General features: G+C 39.1%; 1 protein-coding gene across 3 annotated transcripts; it reads right to left on the bottom strand.

Moving 5' to 3' along the window:
* Window positions 1-6,255: 6,255 nt before the first annotated feature.
* kras (v-Ki-ras2 Kirsten rat sarcoma viral oncogene homolog) lies at window positions 6,256-18,792 on the bottom strand. 3 transcript variants are annotated; one of them, XM_036003571.1, is made up of 6 exons: window positions 18,522-18,791; window positions 15,541-15,658; window positions 14,484-14,662; window positions 13,530-13,689; window positions 12,105-12,229; window positions 6,256-8,759 (listed from the first exon to the last, which is right to left on the bottom strand). In XM_036003571.1, the coding sequence occupies exons 2-5, from the start codon at window positions 15,649-15,651 to the stop codon at window positions 12,110-12,112; spliced, it is 570 nt and encodes a 189-aa protein (XP_035859464.1). In that variant the 5' UTR covers window positions 15,652-15,658; window positions 18,522-18,791; the 3' UTR covers window positions 6,256-8,759; window positions 12,105-12,109. The 3 variants fall into 3 exon arrangements, with proteins under 3 accessions (XP_035859464.1, XP_031172854.2, XP_035859465.1); XM_036003572.1 differs by lacking the exon at window positions 6,256-8,759 and adding an exon at window positions 9,357-11,918 and having other exon boundaries at window positions 12,073-12,229; window positions 18,522-18,792; XM_031316994.2 differs by lacking the exon at window positions 12,105-12,229 and having other exon boundaries at window positions 18,522-18,789.
* Window positions 18,793-20,286: the final 1,494 nt, after the last annotated feature.

Genomic DNA, 20,286 nt, shown 5'->3' with positions numbered 1-20,286 from the left:
AAATAATCAATAAATACTGCTATAAAGATTTGAGCAGGAACAAATGGGCTTAGGGCTGAGTGCCACAGCCAGGGTAGGGCAGAAAGTACTGAGAGACTAATACATTGTTGGTTTTGGTCTTTTCATGGGATACACTGAGAGTAAAAAAAAATACAGAATAACACCAGCATTATCTGTTAAAATATAATGCAACCCAATGCAACACCTCCACAAACCACAGTCTTCAAAAGTACCAGAATCTACTTAACACCTCTCTGACACTGCAACAACAAGGTAGCATGTATTGCATGACGGTTGTATTGTGATGCAATAGATTGTTAAGGCATGCATGATATTGTCTCCAGCTGAAGGGAAATGAAGTCCTTTGTTATGTACAGTATGTGTGGTAGAGTTTGTAGTGTTTTTTTTAATGGGGAGAGCTGTGGGAATGATTTAATGATTCTCCCACAGCTTAGTGGATCCATCATCATCTGGCTTCCTGACACATTGGTCAGTAGCAGCAGGTGGTATGGTTTGGCTCACGTGTAAGTGGCTTTCAGAATTCAGGATAGCCTGTCAGCCAGAGGCCCTTAAGGGAACAGCTTCACACCATGTCTGGTTGCAGAATGGCCTTTACACACTCCCTCTATTTCTGTCTCGTCCCGTGTGTGTGTGTGTGTGTGTGTGTGTGTGTGTGTGTGTGTGTGTGTGTGTGTCTGAAGTCGACATAGAAGCTCATCTCTCTTGTTTTGTGTGTGTGAGGTAAAGCAAGAGAGGGAGAGGGTGTTAGGTGCGTGGGTGTAAATCTCTGTCCGGCAGCACGTTGGGATGGGTGTTTGGGGACTGGTTGGAGAGCTGGCTCAGAGGAGCTCAGATTGATGAAGTGATGGTGATAGATGGAGGTAATATAGGCCTGGATGTCCTGTCTGTTGCCAGTGATGAGGCTGGTATGAATCACCCGTCTGGGGCTGCTGAACATGACGCTGCTCAATCCCCAGGCCTTCCACCCTGCCACCCCTCTCCGTCCCCTCCATCCCTTTATCTCTCTGCCTGTTGACTTTCCATCATTATGAGGAGATTGCTGCCTGAAAGAAACAAAACATAAGCATTCAACAGCAAGACATTACTGTATCAATATGTGCTGATGCTTTGAAATATATTATGAAACTTGTTTGTCCATTTCGGAAAAAGACAGCGCGTGCACAGTTCAAAGCGCTGCACGCTGTTCATTAATTTTGTGTCCAAACATCACTTGTTGAGTGATTGCGAGGCGTGCGAGAAAAAAATCCAATCAACTCAGTCAGCCACTCCTCATGAATAGGGCAATTTGAATAAAGAAGGGCATCTGAAATTGCAGTGTTTGTGTCAACATAACAAGTTAATGATCTCAGATGATAATTGGTAGTTGGATGCTGGGGCGCTGTGTTGTGGCCCGTGAGGTTCAGTGGCAAGGACCTCCTGTGATAAAAGGAGCAGCATGAGGGCTTTCGAAGTGGCACGATGCTCTAGGCAACACAATTCATCATCGCTCCATGAATATTCATCCAGCTCTCTGTTTCCCCCAAGGCTGGTGAAAACATATCTGTATTAAGTATCTTCTATGTGCTGCGGTTTAAAAGACACCTGAACCTTCTGGCCTCTCATTACCACACTCAGCTCCCTGCCATGGAGAAAAGCCATCCTTCATTAAAATAAAGTGGAAATTCTCTCGCTCTGTGCACTAACAAGGCAGAGGTCAGACAGTTGGATGATTGTGAATTCACCCCTCTGCACACATTCACTGGGGTCACAAGTGGTGATTGTGATTGAGCTCGCTCCATAAAGTGTGCACAGGCCAAGCGGGCAGATGGATTTTTCTACCCCTGGTTGTGTGGTTTCTGCGTGAAAGAAGTCTGAGGCTTGTTGTTAGCAATTTAGGAACATTTTGTCTTTTCCTCCCCTGCCCTTCTCCCTGACAGGTGTCCAGAGTGCCACGGATTGGGCATCTTTTCAGTGCTTTATCAGACCTGCAGGCTGTCCCTAGATTACAGTTTAGGGACGGGGCGCTTGACTGACAGGCCTTGGCCTCAGCGGTCCCTGGGGGGGGGGGGGGGGAATTGTGATGGCTGCACTGACTCATACTTCTCTTACAATTTTCTCCAGGCTGGTTTCAGACTGTCAGGCTGAGAGAAAAGCTCTCTCTGCATAATTCATTAGACCTCCTCTCTTTTTCACTCTTGGCTGATTTGTGGCAGGCAGCGTAGCCCCATTGTTTAAGAAGAAAGAGTAATAGAGCTTGTCACAATATGTTAACATAGTTTATTGTTCACAGCAACAGTTTGGAAACAACTTAACTTCCTTTAAAACAAGCTATATTCTGCATCTCCAGTGTAGAATAATTATAAAGGAAACACGATTCAGATGGCTATTAGGACTAAACAACCAATCACACTTGCTACTTTTAATTTATAATTGGCTAACAGCATACATGTTTCATTAATGATCATCATAACTGCAATGTCAATAAACAGCTAAACTAAACCAAACCAGGATACAGCTATACAGGTTGCCTCTTCACCGAGCATTGTTTTGCAGCCAATTACCCCAGCATTTCCTGCATATGACACATACACAGGCCTGTCCTTTTGAAGCTTGTATACTGTCTCTGGTCATAATCTTGCTGGCATTTATTTCTTGGAAATCTGCAAGGGAAAATATCTCATATTTGATGCTACATGACATTCCCTTTCACAGAATATGACTAAACAAGCACATCCTCCACCACACAATCCTGCACGCTGAAGGCAGACGACAATTGCTGTCAATGTGGCAGTAAAGAAGGGCTCATACTCATAGGGAGGTACTTTATATGAAACTGTGCCAATGCAGAGTCATATTTCCCTCTAAAACACCCAGCATGGATATAATATGCCAAATAAAATGCACAAATATGTTGATAATGGTGCTGTTTTTAGATATGTTGTCTCTGTGTTTGTATACTTTTATATATCAAATTATACAAGCAGTGGGATGTTTAAATGGTGGTGATGGCGCAGTGGATATGACACATGCCTTTGGTGTGGGAGACCTGGGTTCCAATCCCACTGTGATACATCAACCAATGTGTCCCTGAGCAAGACACTTTACCCCTAGTTGGTCCCGAGGCGTGCAACCTCTGACATATATAGCAATTGTAAGTCGCTTTGGATAAAAGCGTCAGCTAAATGACATGTAATGTAATGTAAATGCAGGCAGCTTCAGTTTGAGGTTAATCACAATATATATATATATATATATATATATATAGGTAAAATAAAATGTTATACAATTGTTCAGGTGATTTGATTCATTTGTGTAATAAAGCTAGTTTAGTTTACTTGCTTATATGCAAGTAAAGTGTTCAGTATCAGCTTATTAATAACTAATAAGCACACAACTAAACTCAGTTCCCCCACAGATGTCCCTGTTGTGAATTCTCATCAGAGTTAGAGCTAACATTAGAAGAAAATCAAAAAAGAGAGAAACATGTCAGTATTTAAAAAAAAAAAAAACATCATCTAATGAGAGAGAACAAAAAGGAGGTAGTTCTTTGGCTCAAGAGAGTAATAACAGATTTCCACAGCTCCATTATTGTACTGTAATGCATTACAGGATATTTTATTAAATCTCTGTAGTCTGTTACTGTGTCACATCATTTTGGACGTTTTTTCAGCATTTTTCATTGTTTATATTTATCTGCTACAGGTGGAACTTCCTTGTAACCTGACGCGCAAAATGGTTTCCTAACACCATGGATGTATTATAAGACCACATAGAATATGATCTTACCATTCCCGCGTGATATCGCAAGAATCCAGCTGTCGTGCAAGGTAACCTTCCTTGTTCTGTTGTTGAAAACAAACACTGTCTGAATAATGCAAGTAATTCCCAGTACAGATCAATTAAATTGATCATGAATCTTGTTATGCTTGACAGAATGGTCATAATACTCATTTGCAGTTGAACGTTTCATTTTAGATAGGAAAATACCGATTTTGGACAAAAAAAATGCCCCAGAGGAAGTTCTCAATGCTTGTTTAACAGGCAGAAAATAGAAGCAAAAATGTGCTTAATTTAAAAGTAAACAGAACTTCTTTCAAGTGTATAGCCTGATATTAGTATTCTGATGCTACTACACTCTTGGCTTCTCATGCAAAGCTATGGATTACCTGCTGGCATTATTAAACTGGAGCTGTTTTCCCTGTCGGCCAATGCTGAACATGAGTAAATAAGAATGCAAGATACATTTAAACCATGACAATCACAGTCCTTAAACAGTCAAAATGAAAGAGATGGAAAATGTTAAGAATACAAATAAAAAAGCAAAAATCTAAATGAACCTTGAACTGTCCTTTATACATCAAACAAGCAGTGCGAGTGCTGTTTTCTGGGCTCATATACAAAAACATGTCCTGAAATCAAATGTAATTCTTGGCATGAGTTTTACTCCAAAGGGACAAAACCCTTATATGTTCTAACATATACTATTTTCACATATATACTAATCCTGTCTTTGAAAGAGGATACTGGACTTGCGTTTCACGTTTCATCGGCTGCTGTCATGGGTAAATTCCGGAAATTAACGTTCACCTGAAACCAAAGTCTGCAACTGTAGTATCACCGGATCTTGTTTAAATCTATTTGTTTAACAAGCTTGACAACCTCACTTCATTCTTGGTAAATTCAACTTAGGTTGCACAGTCATGTTCAGGTCAATTGAAAAAGAGTAGGGCTCAGTAGACCAGATGTTACAGCATATATCTATAGTAACCTTAAAAGAATCCCCAAATAATCATATAGTATGCTCTTATAATTACAGACATATTTACCCTTTCATACCAAGTTGGAGCAGTTTCAGACTTGTGTTAGTCCTGGTTCAAAACCAGGGGTCATGAAGCCAGGTCACATAATGTATGTTGACCCATTCAGAACAACAGCAAATGCAGGTGTTTCTTCCATTTATGAAATACTACACTATGACTTTTATGATACAGTAGCCTATAGCATGGCTACAGCGAACCATTGTCATGCAGGCATAATAACATTAACAGTTCATCATGTTGAACCTGTAGTGCAAACACACACATTCCAAAGGAGGACATAAGGTGCTTGGACATAATAACATAAAGTAATGATGCATCTAATTAAAGTTGCACAATTTCTGGGAAGGAGCTCCACAATACAAATATTTTATTAATACCAAGGGTGCTTTTTGTACCTGCTAATAGGCTTTTATTTTGAAAGTTCCATTTTGTCCATATTACTCTAGAGAGCTAGACTGATTCTGAATTTGCATACAAATGAACAATGAAAATGATGCACTTAGCTTAAATTACACTTCCATAAATGACTGCATTTAACAGTATTGGAATAAAGTTGATTACCCTTCGTGATGCGACATCTCCAGATCACTGTTGTTTTTAGGTGATAATTTTCTAAGTATATGTTTAAGCTGATAATTTGTTTTATTTATTTAAATGGGTTATGGGTCATATTCGTTCTGCTGCAGCATGCCAAGTGACTTAAGGTTCCTTATGTTTACCGAGACTTAAAAACCTTTAGTCTAATGATGAAACATTTATGAAGTACTGGTTAATCAAGCTAATCATTTCCATGGAATGTAAGCTCTTACAAACTTAAAACGATAGTAATTAAATGCTTTAAATACCTTAATTTATTTAATCAGTCTGATTTTCTCTTCTTTTGTGAGGGACAAAAAGTGATTCATCAAAAACAAAAAGTCACTTTAATTATCTCCTCTACACATGAAATTTTACTTTTTCATTTTGAAAATACACTTCATTTACTTTAAACCCCAAATATAATCAACTTGACAAATGCATGAAATGATTTATTCTCACAAAAAGTGACTGCCTGTGCATTTCAAACAACTGGTTTATTTTGGAAAAAATATGCACGACTTATAAAAGCTAAATCTAGGCTCACCCTGTGGTCAGCTGCTTAAAAAGCCCCTTCATAGATAGTGCGGTCTTTAAAGAGTCAAACCTGCCAAAATGAGTAAACAGTGCCACCTGCTGGGCAACACTGATGTGATTGATCTTCAGACATGAGAGGCAGCAATAATGAAACACAACTCCATCCAAATGTTAATTCACGTTTGCAATAGTGTACATTAAGTGTCAATATTATTGTTACCGATGTCCTCCAGCAGTTGAGAGAGCAATCACACAAGTGCAATGAGCCAATGTAAGTCTAGTCTAGTGGTTTTAAAAAAAAATAAGAAAAGACAAAGTTAAGTTCCTCTTTACTTTGTTCTTTATTACACATTAAATAGGAGTGGTGAGATTCATGGCAAAAAATAGACTCATTTGAGATCAGATCACCACTCTACACTGCCCACAACAGGTGTGTTGTAAAGTGGTCATTCATTCACTTCCTTAGACCTGGACCCAGTCACACTCTCTAATCACATACACAGAGCGGAGTGAAACTCCATTAAAGCAACATTCATTTAGACACACCAACGAAATGAAGCACAATTTACAAAATATGCACCTTTCAGTATCACAACTATACAAAAGGTTGTTAAAATATGATCCAGGTATAAATGATACATTTCAGAAATCAGCTGTTGGCACGCAATAAAAAGAGGAACATTTCAAACATTTCAGTAAAACTAATTTTGAAACCGTATCATTAACAAGAGGATTCCATAATTAAAATTGCATTAACAGTTATCTACTTCATGAAAAAAAGGTAATAATAAACTGGGTCAAAATTCATTAATCCTGAAAGCAAAAGGTATCATGTCTGGATTTTCTGAGTCAATAGCATTGCTCCCCTAGAACAGCATTTTGTGTATTTCTTGAGCACACACAGGATAAAGTAAATGTTGTCTCGGCTCTTTCTACCGTCTAAATGTAGCACCTAATGCAAACAAAAAGGCAAATAACAATCCTCAGGGGAAGAGCTTGGAAATATGATGGAAATATGGTTTGACCTGGGAAAGAACTTTTGTTTTTAATATAAATCCAGGCAATCTTCTCTAAAAACCAATTTCATGGCAAATTATTGCCTCATTTACAAACATCAGCTCCAGTTACACCATCACTATACACAACGTTTGAGAGAGAAAATGACAAATGACTTTGCTGGACAATCATGTCTGTTGAAAGGCAGCCCACCAAACTATTTCAACACCTTAAGAAATGAATCCAAAAGCTCCGCAAAAGGGAAGAATCTGATAATCCATGAGGACAAGATTTTTGAACAACCTCTGTGACACCACACCAAGAGAAATATTCCTGAAAGCTGCTTAAAAGATGCATTCTGCTTTCTAGCCAGTCACAAGCGAACGAGTCAACAGCTGAAGGAAAATGGGCAAGGAATTGACACCTCTATGGCCAGCTACCGGAGAATCGTGAGTCCTCAAATTTAAAAACCTAACAAACATTGAATAATGAGCTAAAATATGACACCTTGGTCAAGAGGATGTTGACAAGGGATCTCTGTTTTGTAACATATAGCAATGAAATGATTATTGTCAGGATAATAAAACAATCCTGCAGTCAAGCCTAAAGAAAAGCAGGAAGTATGTGACCAGTAGGGTCAAACAAGCAGTTTGACATTAGCTTGTGACAAGCATAGACGACTGTATAAAAAGATATATACAGTATATAAGATATATCATATATACAGTCATAAAATGCCTCTGGCCGAATAGCTGCTAGTCCCGTTTTATCATCCCAAAACCGGTAAAAATCTGATTCTCTGAATTTGTAATTAATCAAGTTAAAATGGCTGATTTCTTTCTCACAAAAGCAAGTAATGATTAGTTTACAGTATACAAACCGGAAAAACAAAGACTGTATGATGTCCACTTGGGTCAGTGTTCCTCGTTGCTGGCTCTGTTAAATCTATCAACCAGAGGCAGTTTGCAATACCCATGTCATCTAGGACTCAATGCATGCACCAAAAAAAATAAAATAAAAAAAACTCATGTAGGCAAGAAATCACTCCCCACACAGTACAAAGCATTGACAAACTGCTAATTAAAAGCTAATTAGGGTGTTAAAACATTGGGAGAAGAGTAGGAGTTTGCATGCATACTTGTATCAGTGACATAAGCGGTCATTAGAGATGGGGAAATTACACAGTGGCTGGGACATTTGGATCTCATCTGGCTGAATGTTGGTCCTCTCTTCATATCTCTTGTTTACAAAAATCGGGATGGAAATTCATTCTTTGGCATCCCAGACTTAAAAAGGCATTACAGAACGTTTGCAGGTCTTGACCTTTTAAGCAAGGGTGGGGGGTGGGGGGCTAAAACTTTAAGTTGGTAATGAATAATTTGTCAAACATGAGTTGTGATGCAATTAGCTCACAGCTCGGCAGGTGTATAAAAATGATCCAAATCAACATCATCCTAAAAAAAAAAAATCAAACAGGCTGTTGGACCAACACGTGGGCAACTGGCACTAAACTGAAAATAAAGCTTATCGGTGTCAAAGTAGCAAATAATAAAAAGGCAGAAAAAAAATGGGTCAGGTTTAGTATTCAGTTTGATGGGTATTGAGAAAGAGGCTAATAATTTAGTGTAATGTACAAAATGTATTACTTTAACTGTTCAACATAGTTCTTTTTTTTTTTTTTTTATTTAGTCTGTCTTGAAAAGGGGTGGTCATTCACATAAGTGTACACTTTGTCTTGGACTTCTTTTTCTTCTTTTTGCCCTCCTTGCTCATCTTCTCCTTATGCTTCCGGATTTCTCGCACTAATGTGTAAAAGGCATCATCAACACCCTGGAAAAAAAATAAATAAAAAGAATGAATTATTATTATTATTATTATATATTTTTTTTTTGTACCAGAACACCAATGATCGCCAACATAAAAATGGAATATACAAATATTATACAGCCTGAATACATTCAAAGGATTGACAATTTTCTTTGATTCAGAGATGATATTTTAAAAGGCTGCTAAATGTAAAGGATAATTCCACTCAATTAAAGAAAAATTGGGACAGATTAAACTCTAATCAACACACTAATCTTTAGAATCAAACTGATGTGTAGCCTTGACTTGTTCCACTGCCAAAGAAAAGCATTTATTTTTATAAATCAATGGCAGTTTCATTTTATTATTTGGATTATTTTTTTCCCCAATTCAAATTTAAATCTCCAAAAATCTTGGATAATGTCAAAGTCCATTTTACATCACTTTAAACTCAATTAAAAGTGTACATCAGCATGGTACGCATCAGACTGCAGGTACATTTCTCAATCACTGAATACAGATGAAGTACAGATCAAACATAACTGTAATGTCATGTATTTCAAAGTTAACCGTCAGCAGCCCTGACAGTAGCTGCAGATACATGGGGCAATTTTTTTTTACCCTCTGAATGTAATCAAATGTACGACTCCGACAGCGTGTTTAAAGGGCTACTAAATAAAATGACGGACTACTGCAAATGTAAACAGAAAACCTCTTCTGTTTACATTTGCAATAGTCTATGTGCAGTCCGCCAACACAAGCAAACTGTTGAAGATCAACATGAATCCAGCGCTTGGCACTAATATTGGTTTACTGCTGTTGGTTTGTACTGAATCAATTTTTATAAAAAAAAAAATATTCTACTAACAGAGTTATTGAACAGAAGGAGAGCTTTCGGTTTATCTCCCTAAAACTAAGAAATATAAATCTACTCAAAGACTGTTCCCCTGGGAAAGATGAAAACACTCGAAAAACAGTAGAAAAGTCATAACAAATAAAGTGGCACAACTTCCGCAGGTGAACAGCTATGATTTTAGTCAAGCCAATCTATTCTGACCGAGGTGTTAAAATGAGGCTTTTACGTTCTTGCTGAGCTCTTATTCTGATTATTAGTGAATGAAAGTCTCCATGGAAATGCAGCTAGTGTCTGTTGATGCCAAACTGAGGCAGGTGCACGAGTACTACAACAGTTTGTATAGTGCAGTAAATGTGATGACTCTGCAAGGAGCCTGAGGCCACTTCAGGTTGTGACAAAGACAGCAGGAAAGACACACACACGATTTGGACCCAGATTCGCCATAATCTCCTTAAATCACACACGTTGGCTCACCAGCCCATAGCCCTTTCTTCATGTTGATTTCAGCAGATTGGGACGCTTTCACACTGGTAGTTTAGTCCGAATCTGGGAACAATTCGACTGGAAATTTGTTAATATGAACGCTTTCTGAACTAGAGTGCAGCCCAAGTCGACCAGAGGGAGGTGGTCTGAGGCCAACTGAAGTATGGCTTGTGTGTAATGTAAGGAATACCTGAGAGTTTCACTGGTATTTTATTTTTACCAACAAAAGAGGACATAAAATACCTCACTGGTGTACGAGCAGAAAATAACAACCCTGAAGGGATACCATGTTAGGGTTTGTCCTCCAGTAGAGTTGTAGTAGTAGCAGCATTAGTGGAGCTTTTTGTTTTGTTTCCTAAAAACATTTTCAGCCCGTTCAGATGGTTGGTTGTAGAATAGGGTTCACATGGCGTTGCCAGCTAGTACATGGTCTCCATTTTTCTGGTATACATCTAAATGAGCACAGTCATCCTTGTGGAAACTAGGGTCAACGCCTGCACCTGGATGAGGAAAGAATTACGCAACATACCCCCGGATATGAACAACACACTTCTCTACAAAGTAAATAGTGTGAAAGCAGACCAGCATGGTTAGCGGAAGGTGGGTCAATCGGACTTGCATTCAGACTATGGCTGCACGATTATGGCCAAAATGATAATCATGATTATTTTTGATCAATATTGAGATCACGATTAATTATCAAGATCATTTGTCGATTTTAACCAAAACAAAATTTTATTGTCACATAGGCTGCTTTCACATCCATATTGTGCTACATTCCTGCTAATGTACAAATATGTGCATCACCACGGTAAGATTTTCTCTGGCTGTTTGAATTTTTAGACAGTCTAACATCTCCAACGCCTCGTTTTACTTTCGTTCTACTTCCGTCTTCCAGGCTTTTTGTAGCTGGATATATAATTTGTTTCGTCTATGTATGACTGTGGATAACGTTAGTGATAGTAAGATGCTTGCTACAGTTACACTACTAGTGATGAATCGGCGAAAACACGTCACGGCTTTGTTCAAACGTTATTTTTTTATTAACGAATTTCTTGGCCCTCATACATTCATCGTATTGAACTTTATGGTGTTTTTTTAAGTGGTTAAAGAGGTTCATTGTGTTGCTTTGTGGCGCCAACACAACTTTACGCACTCTTTGCATATGACCCGTTCTTGTTTTATGTCACTTGCCTTGAACCCAAAATGCTTCCACACAATGGATGACGATCCTATTCTCGGGACAAGCCCCTCGGCCTCGCCCTCTGCTACGTTAGACATTTTTTTGTTTTCTTTGTTAAGAGTTTATAGCCTTATGACCGACTGCCATCTGTTGTGGAATTTTCCTCACGTTACTCTCATCTGTGACTGTCTAAATCTAGAAACTAAGCACGGTGCAGGGAACAAATAACTCTGGCTCATGGAGGCACGTGATCAGACAGTGGTTTACGGAGCACTAGATTGGCTTTGCAAAGAAAAAAAAAAAAAAAAAAAAAAAAAACGGAGCGTTCTATGAACGGAATGACGCAAAATATCGCTCGATCACACGAATTTGATCGTGGGAACCCAAAATCGTGATTAAAATTTGATTAATTGTGCAGCCCTAGTTCAGACTCAAGTAAACAAACCCAGTGTGAAAACGGCCTTAGATAATAATCAGCCATGATATACAGTACACAGAGACACTGAAAAGGGAAGAAAATCATCAGCCTCCTGTTAGAGCTTCACCACAGCCCCAGTAGTAACCAGCAGGTTAGCTTTGAGAACCATGAAGCACCAGCTCTCATCGCGTGTCCTCTCCCATTGCCTTCTCCACAATCCCCACCAAAACACACACACACACACACACACACACACACACACACACACACACACACACACACACACACACACACACACACACACACACACACACACACACACACACACACACACACACACACACACACACACACACACACACACACACACACACACACACACACACATACACACACAGAGCTGGTTGGCGCGCGGCTGCATACACTTACCCCTTTCACATCACAACACACTTTTTAAGCTTGACACAGCGCGGAGTCTTTTCTTCCTTGCTGAGCTTATTGAGCCGGTACAGTCTGATCTCCCGTACCAGAGTGTAAAAGGCATCTTCCACTCTCTGCAGTATGAGACACAACTTCCCTCAATGTTTAGGGAATACAGGAGGACATACTGTATGGGTGCATGTGTTACAGCTTACAGATACAAAGGAGCAAAGCAGGCCGATGTTTTAAAGCGGGTCTATCTGCAATGTCTGGCCTGCCTTATCTACAAAAACTGATACTCCACCCAAACTCCATCGTGTTAATACTGAACACTTAATTCCTGTATGCTTGAAAAGGTACGCTATTTCCTTCATCACACACACACACACACACACACACTTAGGGTGGAGCATCACTTTAACTGTCTAGCCTAATATAAAAGAGAAGCGCGTGCATTAGGAGCATATTTTGATTGTGCATTATACTGTGGTGATTTCCCAGAGAAGTAAGATTAAAATCACTGAGGTTTGGCAAACACCAGGTGGCTTTGAATGCAAGAGACAGTTGCTGGTCCGACAGCAGCAGCACTGTGTGGATAGTGAATTATTGGTACACTCGGGTAGGGATAGGGGAACAAAGCTGTAAGAAATGAATTATTAATTTCCCCCACACCAGAAGGAGCCGTGATTTACCCCAGGTCAGAGAGATCAGCAAAAGATGTGTTCACAGATCACTGTATCAATGTGTCAGCGACCTAAGGCCATGCTCACGACACAGACCATTTGATGGGACTACACCACGGCAAATCTTCCAACACCCAATCAGTAACCAGTAAGCAGAATCATTAACCCCCCAGTGAGTAATTACCAACAGTTTGTCCTTTCATGCAGACTCCTTGACACGCATTTACTGATTTGCTGATTATTTATAATGCAGGATCCTCTGCAGATGGCCCTAATGAGGATATCATTTCGTATATCCATGACACAGTAGCATGCAATGATTACATTATCACCCATAAATAAAAAATTCAATTAACCAAAGAGGATTTAACGATGCGCAGCGCATTGCCCGAGACATTTCCAAGCAATATTATAAAAAAAAAAAAGACCATTAGATGTGACATAAATCAACAGCACCACATGACTCAAGACTAACTTTTCTTGTGATCCAAGTGCCAAAATGATCAAGCTTTTGCAAGGACACTTGGCTTGATGGACACAGCAGTCCTATAAATGTCACTTTTAAAATCAAAAATTCTATTGGTTCAAAGAGATTAAGCTCAAATTAATTTTGACAATACCCCTGAGACTACATGCAACTTCTCACCATTTAACATGCTCTACAGACCTGCAGGGCAACACTCCAGCAGTGTAGTGACAGACTAAAAAGTTAAAGTCTTGAGGGCGTGGCCATCTCTGGCTGGACTCTCACCTGTCTGGTTTTGGCTGAGGTCTCGATAAAGGGAATGCCGTAGCTGCGTGCTAAATCCTGAGCCTGCTTGGTGTCCACTGTCCGGGACGGGAGGTCACACTTGTTCCCCACCAGCACCATGGGGACGTCCTCAGAGTCCTTCACTCGCTTAATCTGTTCTCTGGACATTGACAGACATAATAGAAAGGTCATTTGATTTTAATCCAACTGAGGGAACAGGCTATTCAAAAAAGGGATGTTAAAAGGCTTTTCTCTGTTCAGAGTAATAGAATAAGGTCTGAATCAAAACTCAAGAGTAAGAATATGTTCATTGTTGACTTTTGTTCAATGCTGAAACTAATTAGGACTAATTGGATGCATATATTGCAACTATCACAGATTTTTCTGTATGTTAAAAATCTGAATGTGCATGTTTTACTACCAAATATATTATATAGTAAAGCATTTAAAACTTTTGATGTGACAGATTTTGGTAAAAATCTTGCTAGTATTGATTTAAACATGATAACTGTGTTTACAATATATCTTGTTGTCCCATATGGAGATCCAATAAATGATGATATTTAATTAATTATCACTCAGTAGGTCCTTGATTGTTTTTTTTCTGCTTGATTGATTGTTTTTTCACAAGTGTGCATGTCAAAAGGTCCCCTTCACATCAAAAGGTCTTCAGCCATAAACAACATGGTGCAGAGAAGGGATGTGGGAAGGGACGTAACAATCATTACATATCAAGTCTACTTTTTTTTGTTGCAGTTTTGCCTTTATTAGACAGTGGACAGTAGACAGGAAATGCAGGGTCACGGCCGGACTGGAACCCGGGACAGTGCGATTACAGCACTTTTCACCCTTAGGCCACTAGGATGTCCCGAAATATTATCAGTTTTTACGGTCATTAACGCACTGGCTTCACACCGATTCGAAAGACTGCAGACCTTTAGTCTTGTTGCTCACCTATAGTGGTGAATGTCCTCGAAGGACTTGGTGTTGTTGATGGCAAAGACACAGAGGAAGCCCTCCCCAGTCCTCATGTACTGATCCCTCATGGCACTGTACTCCTCCTGACCTGCAGTGTCCAGGATGTCCAGCAGACACGTCTCTCCGTCGATTACTACCTGCTTTCTGTAGGAGTCCTGGAAGAGGAAGAGGTCAAAGAGTGATCAGAATTCTGGTATTAAGTGGGCAGAGGGGCAAAATATCAGATTTATTAAAATAAGAGATGGTTGTGGATGACATCATTTAACAATTTTTCATTTTCTATTTACTTAAGGTTATGATTAGTGGGTTTAAACACCTAGATAGATAGGCTGTATGACAATGGCTAGGTGTTTAGAACAATTAATATCACAATAAGATAAGATATTTATACATAACATAAGCAAACATGTGAACTGTAGCAAAATATAAAAAAAAATAGATAGAAATATATAGTATGATCATTTTTGTTATTAAAACTGAATTGTTTACATTGCTTCATCATGACATGATTGTATGAATGATTTTGCTGAAAGACGTCACAGGACTGCATTCTCCCTACTCTAGCTGTGGTAGGTCGCTCCCATTTTCCAACAGACCTCAAGTCCCGATTTCCACTGTGACAAAGCACTCCATCTTTTCATCACACTGATGGACACACTCAATCTAATCCTACACAAATAACTACTACCTGATCCAGTGGGCAGATTTTGTTTCAGATGTTATCTTGTATTCAAATAATCTATAGTGGAGCTGTAACCTGCCACAGCACATCAATAATAGATTGAAATCATAATGAGGCTGTGTTTACTCAGCAAAGGTTGGCCCCCTGAGAAGAGGCACACATGTAAAGTTATGAAAAACCTGTTTGGTGTCTTTTTAAGACTTAAACCAGAAGAGCCTACAGAAACTCTTTAAATTATTATTATTATATTAGGAGTTTCTCCTTGTTCTACCAAAATACACACAAACCATGGACACAGTCAGGAACTTGAGTTCACACTTACATGTACACACACACACAAAGTTTCTTTACCTCGATGGTGGGGTCATATTCATCCACAAAGTGATTCTGGATGAGCTGAATCGTAAGTGCGCTCTTGCCAACGCCACCAGCTCCCACCACTACCAACTTATATTCTGTCATGATTCACCTGCAGAACCAAAAAAAAAAGAGCACATTATATTAAAATATTTCCACAGACAGTCATCTGGCACAGCATCATTTAATCTGGGGCACCATCAAAGAATGGAGGAGACGTTTATAAGCACATTTCTAAAGATGCATAAACCTTTTCTGCGCTAACGGTGTCATATTCTGTCGTGAATGGTTTGAACTCTTTCAAGTACTGAATTGTCGCTTAAAACTATGTTTTCAATTAGCTCCATTTGCTGCTCTTTCCGGCTCGCTGGGAAATCTGCATCCTCAGGATTGGCAAACCGCCTAATATAAACAAAATTAAAAAAAAATAAAAGAAAAAAACTACTCATTTTAATAACCCTGGTGATTCACTGGAAAATTAGATTTCATGCCATTACGATTATTTTACTTTCCATTTAGAAAATGACCATTTTTGTATTTAACAAGAAGCTTGCAGAACAAACTACATGAATCAACACCAACAGAAATGGTTCACCTGCAAGAGATTATATGCAAATGAAAGTATATAAAAACACACACAAGAAATGCTACTGAATTCTGGAAAAGGTTCCATATTAAACAATCAGTAGCCCCGAAACCAAATGTTGACGACCCCCTATTTCAAAAATGAAATGAATTAAAACGGTTTATATGACACAAAAATAAGCTTCATATCACAGATAATTAGGTACTGAAGTAAAAATAAATAAAACAGTTATGAATACCCTGTATATGTATTCAAATGTCTGAATCCAGCAACACAATCAGTGCTATTTTCAGAGTAGCAGCAACACAATAGAAACTAACCCCAGGCAGAAATCTATGACATTACATTAAGGCTCCAAAATTGACAAGCAACTGGGAGGCTCTCTGCTGTCTCACTGCTTTGTGGAGCAGCATCCATCAATAGTGGCAGCTGGCGTTTTTAAGAAGTTACAGTATATACTGCTCGCAGCTCTGCACAGCCTGCAGTCAGGGAGGAGTTCCACTGAATATCATTGCCTTTTCTAGACAAACAAAAAGGAGAATGTGGTTTGATAGGTATTGGCTGACTAAGGTATACTTTTACTTCACTTGTTAGTGTTCAACATTTTAAAAATGCTCCACCGTTAGGTCATATATCGTCACCTTCCTAAAATAATGGCCCAAGTAATTTTTTCAGGTTTTTCAGAAAACACAAAAAACTGAATATATATTTATTAATAATTACACTCAAAAATGTTATGACAATAGATGACTATTGACATACTAATAACAATGTCTGTCAATTATGCAACATAAGTGGAATAAATGCCTTTGTGACATAGGCAATTTGTGTTTACATGAACAGAAACCTCATCACTTACCAATTGGGGACGAGCCTTGAATCATGCAATTAATGCAGTGATAGAGTGGTAGATTTTTGTTCTTGAAGCGGCTACCATTTTGAAAAGGTTGTAAAATTGCCTAAGTCACATTGTCTTTTGACTTAGGCAATATAAAACAGCCTAAGTCATACTCTTGACATAGGCCATTATACTAAAGGTGTAGAATCACATGACCTGTTCAACTGAGGATGTAGGCAATTTTACCAGAGGTGGCCAGCACCATGAGGACATGATTTAGGCAAGAAAATCATTTTGTCAAAAAAATTACTTAGGCCATTATTTTAGGAAGGTGACGATATTACACCCAACACTGCCTGTGATTTACACACATCACAGTATATTTTGTTCATTAGGAAAAGATCTTATCTCTACCTAAAACAGATAAGACTACTGACAATGTCACAGACCATTTCAGCAACATTGCCTGTAAAAATACTACTTTTCCTCGTATAAGCCAGTGAAAGTGCCTTTGAATGACCGAATGTAGTATGTGGAGTCAACTGTATGTGCAGTCAAGTATTTTTAGCACAAACAGAAATGTAAGGGATACAGTTTTTGTATGGTTCTCACCCTCGTTTATGTTTTGGCAGAGTTCAAACACAGTCACACATTCATAGTGAAGATTGCAGATTCTTCCCTTAAACTGTGGTAAAGTTATGATGCTGTGGGATTTCAATGGAAATAATTATTTCCTGAAAATATGACTGTGCCAGTCAGGGTCGCTGTTTGCCTAATGTTGACATAATTTGGATGGCACTGTGTATCTACCTTTTTATTTAGCTACTACATCACTGGCAACAATCGTTTCAAACAATATCACACCAGCACGGTGAGGACTTACGGAGATATGAGACACCGATTAGCAGCTATACATTGATAGCAAGCTACTTAGTAACAGTTTATCACCTATGTGAATTAGCACATTAGAGGTTAAAACAGGCCTTTCAATAAAAGCCCCTGCGCTGTGTTCAAGCAGGCAACAACGCCTACAGCCGGCTTAAAAGTCAAAAGGAATTTGACTTCAATCCACTGCTTTGTGCCCGCAAGGTTGCCAGATTGGTAGTGCGAAGAACACCTCTGAGCACTGTGTTTAAATAACCAGGCTACCGGGCTGTTAGCTAGCTTAGCATAGGAGCTCGCCCACAGCCTCAAAGGTAGCTAACTCGCCATTATAAGCTAACCATATGTGATTTACAAAGACACATTTATTAATGCAGCATTGTCTGCACAGAGTGCCCGGACACACTCAGTATCATTCATTCAAAGGGGAAGGGTGCATTTTTTAAGCCGCCATTGACAGTCTAGCCCAAAGGTCTGCATTGCAGGGCCAGACGTTGGGTTAACAACTGGGCGTAGTTTGCACTACCAACGAAAATGAATATTTCCACTATAATATTGGTCAGTGGTTACAAAGCGGTCACACTTATCTATCAACTGAATTAGGATGTATGATGTTGCAATAAACCCTAAAGCGACGCACATGTATGTAATAGTATCCATTTGTTTTACCTTTTAGCGAGTGGAGTTCCGCGTCCGAAGTAGCGACCAAATAAGTCAAGCTGATAATCCTCTCGTTTCACACGATCTCTGCATTTCCTATTTCACACCGAAACACCCGCATTTAAGTCGGTCTACCTCGTATAAGAAGCAAGTGGGAACATGCGAAAAAGTGGCCAAATTAATCGATTGAACTTTCCATTTGATCCAGCGTCCGGCCTAGCTGCTCAGGTTGGCCTCCTTTAAGCGAATATGGGCGGATACCGGGGCGCACTTTACCCAGAAAGCATAGCTGGGGATTTTAACCGGTTTGGGGCATATCACCATATGCATCACCTTATTCATCTATGTATACCACTCACCTCTTATGTCCTCTGTAAATATAGTGGTGTTTTATACAGGTTTAATTTAAAACTGTAGATTTATAAAAACCTTGATTGGCTCTGTTTGTAATGTACAGGTTGTGCTATGTGCAAATGTTGCTCGATTGCAATTCAATAAATCAAATTGGAAGCTAGACAGAGTTATTCACATTTATGATCACAAACAATACTGTTCTATTTAGGTCACATCGGGTGTCTGTTTCTGGACGTCTCCTTTCAGTATGGTGATTCCTTGCTGCTGCCTGCTGCAGAGTCAACAAAGCCTAGGGGGCGACTCCACTATATATAGGCTCTAAATATAACTGAATTGTGCTGGAGGGACGTCATTCCCAGGCAAGGAAATGATTTGGCAATCCCCTGTCAGTTTCCCAAAGTGTTCACTAGGCTGCCTCCTGCGCATTTTATGCGCATAAACCCATGCAAGGTTCGTAACAAAACACAGACCCAAAACAAAAAAATCGTCGTGGATGTGGACGATGAGGGCAAAGCATACATTAATACTTATTTACCCACTTGGTGTAGTGTTACGTTACACTTGCAGGTAGATAAATAGCCTAGATATTTCACTATAAGGGTCCATTCGAGGGAATGTCTCTTTTAAAAGACGTAGTAGGCCTAGCAGGGGTGATTCTAGGATCAGACCTTTAGGGGAACTCAGCCCCTAATGAGAACGTGACACAGATACAGTGCCTTGCAAAAGTGTTAAACCCCCCTGCTAAATCAGTAATTTCACTGGATAACAATGAATATATGTATTTATTATTATAACAGAGGATAAATGCAAAATATTGAGCATATGAAAAAACTGAACTATGAAAGTCCCTTCATGGACTACCAGAAGCAAATGATAATGAGGTGTAAACAATAAATAAATAAAAAATACAACTTTCCTTGACTGAGCTACAGGTGCATGGCATCGGCGACAGCGACACAGGATATTAAACCTGTTTCTTTGAACCTGTAATCATTTGTCCTCTGTCTCTGGCTTGAGCCCCCCTAAAAAGGGTCTAAAATCGCCACTGGGCCTAACTCTACGTTAAGTTGAATAGGCTATTTAGACTGAAATATAATAGTAAATCATACTGAAAACAAAAGAGAAAGAGCATAAAATACAAAAAGACGAAACAATGTTTTTACTTCATACAGCAGACACACTAGAGGTCACTGTTGACTTCTTGTCCGGCAGTTCTCCAAGCCTCTACTACGACTACTATATGACCACTATATTTGTGATTTTAAAAAGAAGATCATTTTAAAGAGATCCCACGTCATTTAAAATGTCTTTACTGGCAGAAAGGTCACACTTGAACTACCTACTTGGTGCTTCTGTGTTGTTGATGTGTCTTAATGTGTGTCTATTCACTTTTACCTGTGTCTACTGTATATGCTACTTG

This window comes from Sander lucioperca, chromosome 7 (genome assembly GCF_008315115.2).
Source record: "Sander lucioperca isolate FBNREF2018 chromosome 7, SLUC_FBN_1.2, whole genome shotgun sequence".
In the NCBI taxonomy this organism is placed as follows: domain Eukaryota; kingdom Metazoa; phylum Chordata; class Actinopteri; order Perciformes; family Percidae; genus Sander; species Sander lucioperca.
The sequence above is the reverse complement of the archived record's forward strand: the minus strand, read 5'-3'. Positions and strand labels throughout refer to the sequence as shown.